Source organism: Buceros rhinoceros, unplaced genomic scaffold (genome assembly GCF_000710305.1).
Source record: "Buceros rhinoceros silvestris isolate BGI_N320 unplaced genomic scaffold, ASM71030v1 scaffold37956, whole genome shotgun sequence".
In the NCBI taxonomy this organism is placed as follows: Eukaryota; Metazoa; Chordata; class Aves; order Bucerotiformes; family Bucerotidae; genus Buceros; species Buceros rhinoceros.
Window position 1 is genome coordinate 24,864 of NW_010417738.1, and position 9,275 is coordinate 34,138.

General features: G+C 40.7%; 1 protein-coding gene across 1 annotated transcript in view; it reads right to left on the minus strand.

The window, feature by feature from the left end:
- Window positions 1-2,482: 2,482 nt before the first annotated feature.
- The window catches only part of LOC104495317 (plakophilin-2-like), a gene marked incomplete at its 5' end in the record, with an annotated part of 19,473 nt that continues 12,680 nt past the window's right edge, over window positions 2,483-9,275 (minus strand). Inside the window, 6 exons of the mRNA XM_010138269.1 lie at window positions 2,483-2,551; window positions 4,099-4,186; window positions 5,164-5,353; window positions 6,581-6,734; window positions 7,333-7,506; window positions 8,369-8,530. Coding sequence (XP_010136571.1) covers window positions 2,483-2,551; window positions 4,099-4,186; window positions 5,164-5,353; window positions 6,581-6,734; window positions 7,333-7,506; window positions 8,369-8,530 — 837 coding nt within the window. The remainder of the gene's footprint in view (window positions 2,552-4,098; window positions 4,187-5,163; window positions 5,354-6,580; window positions 6,735-7,332; window positions 7,507-8,368; window positions 8,531-9,275) is intronic.

Genomic DNA, 9,275 nt, shown 5'->3' on the forward strand with positions numbered 1-9,275 from the left:
GCTGAAATATTTTTGATTGCATACAAGTAGGAGATCAGTTGTAATAAGGTGTGTCATTGTTTCTCATCCCTGTTTATAGCTTTCAGTTGTTGCCAGGTCTGATACGCTTCTTTGTGACTTTTGTGCACTGCTTTGATTTTAAAGAGACACTATCATAGAAATGCTTAGATTGGAAAAGACCTTTAAAATCATTGAATCAATAGAAACGACCCCAAAAATTTGCATCCTCTTCTTAAGGACATCTTACTGGGAGATAGACATACTAAGTAGGGCATTTAAAAATGCTCACCACTGGATTGCTTGTTTGTTTGTTTTTAATTAGCATGTGAGTTTCAGAGAACTAAACCAGTGCTTGAGTGTTTCTAGAAGCTTCCTTCCTGATCTTTAGACTGCAGTTCTTCATTCTTGTGCTACTCTGTATTCAGGTTTACTATTTGTCTATTCATATTGCCTACCACTACTTTTGGTCAGTAAAAGTGGACTTGTCCAAGTTTCCTGGTGTTTATTCATTTATGGCATATGCAGTGTTAATTGCATTAACAAGTTAGAAAAAAAGGCTAGATTTTAGTTGTCTGTTTTCTATCACATTTTTAAAAATTATAAAAACAATTCCCTCAACATGCAGTGTTAAAAGTTCTCCTCCCCTGTGTTGTTTTTGGACCTGGAGTATTTTGAAAATTACCTCCTAAAAAAAAATAGTATTTTTAAAACCTCTTACTGGAATGCATTTGCTTTGAGTTATTCAAAGCAAACGTGGAGGACTAACAGACCTATGGAAATGATCTGCGTTGGGAAAGCAGGGTTGTTTGCTTACCTCTCCAGGACATGTTCTGTTCTGCTGCACGTGTGGCACTTCCTGGGAACCCTATGAGAACTATGTGCATAAACCAGCAGAATTTAGCTCCCTGATATTCAGAAGTATGTTTGGACATTGCAATGTCACAATTCACTGGTTCTGGTTTCACTAAGTTTCTGACAGGGGCTAGACGTTTGGCCAGGAGTGTTGAAATGAAAAGGCCCTGATGATCTCCTCTGTGAGGTCCCTACTCGAAGGATCATGCATTCCCTTCTGGGTAAGAACAGCTGTGGCATCTCCTGTGCTAGCAGTTCAGCACGGAGGCGCAGGACAGGCGCTGTTTGGCAGGAAGGCTTTTAAATACCTATGCCAAAGTCTTAGTTGCTGTAAGTGCAGCTTAGCTCCCCTGATTTCAGAAGAGTAATGCCAGATCATATCAGCTAATAATCCAATCCACAGAGTTTTATATACTTATATATGGGTTTCCTATTGGTTTAGCGGACAATTTAAGTACTGGTATGTCGAGACAAATCTTGCCTACTAAACGTACTGGATGGGGTTTTTTAGTGCTTCTTTTCCCTCTCTGGGGATCATATAATGGGTACAGCCTTCAGGTGCTTAGGAATTTTCTCTTCCTGTTGCCTGTTCCCACATGTGGAGACACAGACCTTCAGTTATCACATTGCACGTAATTGCTGTAGGGAGGCTGATGATTTCAAGTGAGAGATTGTGAAGCAGGATCAGATGAATTCCTTAAGCAGCACAGAGCCTAACCTCTTGTGTGTGTGTTTATCTATTAATTAAAAAATGAAGGCAAGGCTCCTTTCCCTTTACTATATATATAGATTATCAACAAAATTGTTTTGAAAATGTGATTTTCTTAAAATAATCACTCAATCATGAGCAAATAACTTTTCTGCCAACTAGCAAAGAATGACAGGTCTGAGTTCAGCCTGAAGTGTCTGAAACATAGTGGTTCTACTTAAAACCCATTCTGGACACAGTTATAAATTCCAACAGCATGTGAGGGGGGATGAGAAGAGCCAGGGATGATAAGACCTGTGTAAAATGAGTTTTGTTGCCTTTGCTGATGAAATCTCAAAGGAAAGAGGCTTAAGAACCAGTGAGCACATGCATACAAGCAATACAAATATAATCATTTTAACTTCATTTGTGCTTTTATAATGCAGGTAGTGAAACAGATTCTTGTGTATACTCACAGAGTCTGGAGATTCTTATTAGCATGTGGGAAGAAATACAATAGTGAAAAACTACTATGTCCTGAGCAGTGCACTTGGTGCTTTCCCACTGTAGAAAACTATTTGTATAAAACAGTCTGAAAAGAATTTGCTGCCAATCAGCATTTCAAACCTTTCTGTATAAATTCCTGTCAGACTAAAGGCAGTCATCTGAAGTTCTGACAACCGGTAAAGCCAGATGAAACTTCACCTCAGACTTCCTAAAGCATCCATCTTTGGTTATTCTTACATTGCTATATACAGTGACAACAAGGTGATTAGGATTAAAAACACAGAACAGCTACCCTTAGTCACTGAAGTCTTACAAAAAATCAGCCTCTTTGTTCTGAGATACTTCCTGGTTCATGATGGCAACATCAACCATGTGAAGATAGTTACGTTAACTGATGTGTGATCTCATTTTTCTTCAGTGGTAGTATGTTCTAGTTCAATCTTTTAGTGAGTTATAGGCTTTTGTGGTCCGGGTATTGATGAAATCCGCCTTCTTGAAGTCAGCCTTTGGAATGAAAGAAACAGAATAATTCATTATCTCCAGTGCTGATTCTGCAAGGCAAGAGCGGGTTCAGTTGCCAGAAAGCTAGATACAGAGCCACGGTAGGGGTCTGGGGAGTGTCCTCTACAGTCAACAGAGACAGAACAGGCATCTCTCAGGAGGGACTCTGTTCAGTCTAAGATAGGCAAGATGAATCACTGGAATTGCTTAACTCTCCACTGACTGTATACAGAGCCTATTCCTCTAGCTCAGCTCTACAGACTCCTAACTCTCAGGTGACTAATGTCAGCCGAGATTAACCCTACCTGAACAAAGAGTACAAGGCAATGCCAAAATGACTCAGGATTTTATCAGTCTCATTTGATCAAGTGATTTCTGTCACATGTTAGAAGGACTTTTCAAAAGTGTCTAGGCATTAGGTGGCCTGCGGTTTTCAGTGCCATACCTGGTATCTCTAGGGGACCTGATTTGCACAGGAACAGCAAGAAATCAGCAGTTTCTGCAACTCAGATCTGGCAAATGTGTCTTGTAGGCATACTTGAAGTACTGCAGAAAATGCATGCCATGAGGGATATTTCGGCACAATAAAGTCAGGAATGTAGTTCCAAAAAAACCCCAAACCACAAAATCCAGTTAGAGTTTATATGGTATAGCATCCTTATTCTTGGATGCAGACTTCTGGATTGTGGGGCAGTATGCTGCTGAGTGTGATGCAAGACTGTTAAGGGACACTGAACTGAGTAACTTTTCTGATGAAATTTCAACAAAAAATTTACAAGAAGAAACAAGCTGACTATTGAATGCTAAAGGCTGGAGCTTGAAAAAATGAAATAGCTTTACGTTATAGGGAATTTCAGGTAACAGAAATTCTGAGCACCAAGGAAACAAGGAATGAAAACAGTTTGAAATGCAGGTTGAAGGTAGGTAGGTTGCAGTCAAACCAGCTGTGTGCTGGAAAAGCAGTCACAGAACTTCAAAAGGAAAGAAACAAACTGGTTTATTGGCTGATTCATTTTTTGTTTGATTTTGACTGTGGCAGTAAATGTTTGCCAGCACCTTTCCCAGGCTCTAGCTTTTTGTCTGAATACAAGGAACACCTCGGCTCCCAGACCATAGAAACAACAAGGAGAACAAAACTGCTCTGGTTTTAAAGCAGGAGGCTGCCTTGCCCTGCCTTTCCTTTTGCTGGCACCTTAGGCCCTCTGTGTCAGACTGGTTCAGTCAGTGGTGGATAGACACCTACTGCACATCACTTCTCACCATCTGAGACTTCTGGCAGGTAGCAGCCATGTTTTTCATAAACTTTGCCAGTGACTATAAAGCCACAGAGGGAGAGAATATGAACACAGATGAGTAAAAATTGAGGGCATGCACTACTTGTGCAGGTGTATGTACGAGTAATAGAAAAATCAAATTCAGAGGCCGCTTGAATTCCTATCATAGGTTGTTTCTTAACACTACAGAAGTGCTTAAGGGCCCTGGAGGACAAACGAGAGGGTTCTAGGTCCAAAAGGACAGATTACATGTCTTTGCTCTAACCCAGATCTTACCTTTTTGTAAGCGCTGTGGAGCTCGGTATGTGACCACAAGGAGTGGAGGAGCACTGAAGCAGCCCTGCTGGCTTTGCTGAACATGTTACTGCAATTTTGCAAAAAGAATGATAAAACATATTTAAATTCCTTCTTCATAAACACTCACATCACTTCATAATCCTACCTTCTTCATGCATGTGGAGACTTCAGCACGTGTAACCTAATAGCATTTGTTCTTTCTTTCCTCCTAAATGCTGTTTTACTTCTCTTTAGGTATTCTGGCATGTTTCATGCTGTTCTGACTACTGAAACAAATGAAAAATGCCTTCTTGTTTCACCCATTCTTCAAAACTAGGGAGAAATAAAGTACTTTATAGCCTTCGTCTTTGATCAACTATCACAATATTCACATTCAGCTGAGGAAAATACACCTCAGCATAACAAGCATTCGAAAGGATGTTTTCAGCAGGTTAAATCTCTGGTTAGATAGGATTTAAACTATTCAGGGCCTCACAAAGCCTCCTTTACTGAGATGAATTTCCTCTTTCCTTCTGTAAAAACAGAGGATTACTCATATTCATAAAGAGTTAGTGCTCTTGAGTAACTATTGGTTGCATGTGATTAAATATTAAAGAATGATTAAAGGAATTTCAAATCTAATATCTAAAATGCCACTTCATAAACAATTTTTATGTAAGTTCTATAAAATGTATCCCTGTGCTTTAATGCTAAAGATTATCAGGGCTGAGTTACAAGAACAGGGGAGATAGAAACTTTCTGGGGAAAGACCTCATGGTCAGCCACTATATGTATCAGAACATAGATAATGCTGTGCAGTCATTTTCTGAGGAGTTATTTAAAATGCCGGAACATGGCAAATTTATCTGTGGATAGAAGAGTTGTTATAAGAGATTTTTCTGTGTTTCCCAAGATGTGCAATTCTACTCCCATCACGGTCACTTGTTTAAGCCCTCCTGTTTGTTGAGATGCTGTGTTTTCTCCCCCCAAGTGGCAGAGGTTGCAGTTTCTTCTTTCCCCCAGGAAAAGCAGAATGAAGAGAGGAAGGCTTCTCAACCATCTTACCTGTCATTCATGCTGATGGTAATAATCTTTGGTAGACCGCCAGCACTCAGGAGAAGCCGTGCATTGTGTGAACTGCTCTGTGTCAAATTGTACAAAGTATAGCAGATGGACGCCGTGGTTTCACAGGCAATATCAGACCCTGGGACAGACTCAGGAAGTATCGAGACCAAATCAGGCAAAACTTCTCTCGCTACAGGTTGAAAGACAGACAAGCAATTACATTTCTAACAGGTGGAAATTTATCTTGGGGTCCTACAAGACCTCATTCCTCCCGTTATGACCTACCAGGGTGCTATGTGCTCCCACAACAGTCATGGTTTCATACCTGTATTAAATCCCCACAATTTAGGTTGAGCTGCGTCCACACTAAATCAGATGGTACGTATTTTGCCTCATATGCAATACATTAATACCTAGTGTACTGTAGTGAGGTCACTAGGCGTGTGCTAGCAGCAGGCTGCCACTTCCCAAGGAACCCTGTGTGTCCTATAGGTAATCATGGTTATAGTAACACAGAGCAAACTGAAAACAGGTCACTACAGCACAATTGTTAATGCTGCACTTGTCAGCAGTTGGCTATAAGGGGATGCGCACACTCAATCTTCTAAGCCAGTGTGTAAGCTATTTATTTAAGAAGCATGTCATATTCTGAAGTCCACCCCTACTTAAGAAATACCACCAGACAGCAAGAGCTCGTAGCAAGCAACTCCCACTGTAAGCACTTGAAGCATTTTAGACAATTCTCCCCTCCCTCCTCAGTGTTTTACTTGAACAGAGTGCTTCTCTCTCTGTGAGTTCTGTTCATTCCTCCAGATAGGTGTGTGACAAGGGTAATGTAAATTAGAATGAGACTATTCAGAATAGAAATAGCTTCTGATGTGAAAATAATTAAAACATTTTAGAAATAAGGCCCTCTAAAAACTGAACTATTTTGTCTATAGCATCTTCTAGCTTCCATTCTCAGAAAACTCATGCAGGAAAACAGTGTCAGCTGCAAGCTTCCAAAAGCTTCTTAGTGTCTAAAAGAAGAAAATACGATCTTTGTTATAAGAATTAGAGATGCTCTATGATTTATTGCATAGGACTATGTAGCTGTGGCAGCACTGAACTCAGCACTCACCTTCCTTTGCCCTATATTAAGCAGAAGAAAAACTTCCCTCTCCAAATCTGTGTAGATTTTACTTCCATCATCTATTTTTTGAAAGTAACATGAGGAACATACAATTTAGAGAAAACTTGAGGTTACAGTCTTTCTTAGGCAAAGCTCTTTATTTTCAACACCGTATAATGACTGTATCTGACCTAAAAATCTACATATCAGGGTATTTTTACAAATTTTTTTTTTTTAAAGAAGGAAACTCTACAGTAAAGAGAGCAGAGAAAGAAAGCCCAAGAAACAATGTTAGTCTTTGCTCACCTATATCACTTTGCAGAGACGGGTTGCGAGACAAGTTCCTGAGCAGCGAGACTGCTGTCTTCTTTACTGCCGGGTGGCTTACGTGCAGCATAGTTCGAATACTTGGAAGGCCATTTGCCTTCTGAACAACAGTCCGGGCCACCGCAAATGGCATCTGTTAGAAGGCATGTAGCAATAGTGTGTCATTACCATGCGTGTATAGCCTCATATAAAAAACGCAGCAGGTTCTCTACATCATTTTGAGCACACTTAAATGATTTTAATCCAGAGCTACATATGAGCAGCAACAGAAAAGGAAGATGATATAAAAGAGGTTTTGAGCCATCTTTCTCCCACAAGCTCATTGGCTAATTCCTCAGACAGTGTTCATTATCGTCTTCACCCCAAGAGAGATCTGTGGTTGTGTCAGAGCCTTCCTCTCTTCATGGGACCGATTAGGTTCCACGAAACCACTGTTTGGTGACTTTAACATCTACTCATCCCTCATTGTGCAAGGAATTGGCAAATTCTGTATGTGGAGGTGTACACAGACTGAGAAGCAGCAGTCCTCATATTTGCCAAGCAAGAAGTAGCTACACTGTTGGTTATGACTTTTCCATCAATGTTCTTCGATTTACTTGATGATGTCTGTGAGCCATTGACTTATCAGTGGTTACATGAGCTCGGTGAGGTGGGCATGTTGCACTGCAGCCCTAAACTCCATGTATTCACATTAAGAAGTAAATGACAAGAAAAGGAAAAAGCTGACTTACTGGTCCAGTGCCAGCTGTGAGGTTCTGAAGAGCTCCCAGGGATGCTTCCTGGGTATAGTTTCTGGTACTCTTTGCTATTAAGGAGAGATATATCCTAATGAGTGTGGAATGCCAGAGTGATTCGACACCTCTGGGATTGCTCTTTTCCTCAGGTAGTGGGGTGTCCTGCTGCTTCTAAACATGTAAAACAGAGCAAGCCTTTAGAAACAGTGACCTTACATGACTCAATGCATCACAAGCTAAACTCGTCATTTGCTAACTCTCTATGGCCAGATTATTTGCAGATTATCAACTTGTTAACTCAAATGAAATCATGCAAAATTTCCATATCTAATTATACTAGCCACACCATCCAAAAAGAGGAGATAGGTATCAGGGAAGCTGTTTCTCCTCTCTCAGAATCTGACGCTAGGGGCTGGGGCCAAGGAGAAACAGAAATGGCCAGCTAGAGCTGTACTGTGGATGGAATCAGAGAAGGCAGAATATACTCCAGTGAAACCAATAGAGAGGAAAGTGTCAACAATCCTTTTCTTTCACTTTTGCCCTCTCCTAGTATCTGTTTTCCCTCCAGCAATTCCCAGTTGCCAGAATATTTGTGACCTGTACCACATGGCATCAAAAGAAGAGGTGCTGCGATAGCCCCAAAGCCATCAAGTCACGGAAGTGACAAGTCACCTCGTCCTGGTTTCCTGGTGAAACCATCACAACACCCACTCACTGGTGGCACTTGCCACATTTGCTGTACATGGTACAGACACCACTTAGATCCATCAGAGCGGATGAAAATGAGTGGCAGTATTCCTCAGCTAATGTAACGGTGAATTGTTATGTCATTTTCATCAGCAGTAGCTGAACAAGATAATGGGTTTTAGGAAAGGCTATCAACAAATTTGCATTTTCGGGGCAAGTAAATGTCACACTACCAGATACATCAGTTGTATCTATTTAACAGATTGTTAAATAGATTACAGCTTTATTCTCCAGAAGTTGCTACAACTGATTAACAAAACAAGATGTAACTAAACATGTGCTTTACCTCTTTTACTTTTCTGCTCCGTGTTCCAAAACAGCCTGGTGTTTTATCATGGCTGGAAATATTTCTTCTTTGCATATATATCCTTTGGGCATAGGTCTCAGGGAGCTCTATCTCTAGCTGGTAGGACAGATTATGAAGAATGCACACACAGTTCTCTGTGGCCTAAAATAACAAAAGAATAGGACTCTGGAAAGCTTTAGCATGAATCGGAGAGACATGTACAGACATGGGAAGAGCTTTCATTTTCAACAACTAACTGCAGAGCTTCTAATGGCTTACAGAAGAGCTAGTCTTCATCCACAAGATTGCATTTACACTGATAAATTAAACATGCCCTGGGATGTTCCTGAGCACTGAGGCCAACTGGCACATAGGACTTGCTTTTGGAGTGGGGTGCATTCCTGTTGGAATTCGTCCGAGGACATTATAATTCCTGAATTGTGCCTGGGAATTGTTTGGGCGAGTGCTATTTGGCACAGGCCAGAAGCATGCCAAGAAATGTTTAAGAGCTTAAGAATAAAGATGATCATGTACATACCTTGCTACAGCATCAGCAAAAGGAAAGCTTTGTGTCTTTCCTAAGGAAGAAGCACTTTTCTGTGGTAAAATACTTTTTAAAATTAAATGTGCCTTTCTGGGCATGGCTAAGGTCAGGCCTACAACTTCTGAGTGATGAGTCTAGTGGCAAATAACTTTATTATCAGTTCCTCCTTTTTTGAAAGTAAAGGAATGACTGGCTTCAAGACAAAATGCAGCAGGGAGCTATTGGCACACATGTCATGTGCTGGATTCTCCCTGAAGCTAATGGCACTGAATACAAGGAGATGGAGAAGCTCAAGTAGCTAATCCTAGAATAGAGCTATAAATGTGCAGTAATCATCACGACACAGCACGAGTTATAGCAGGA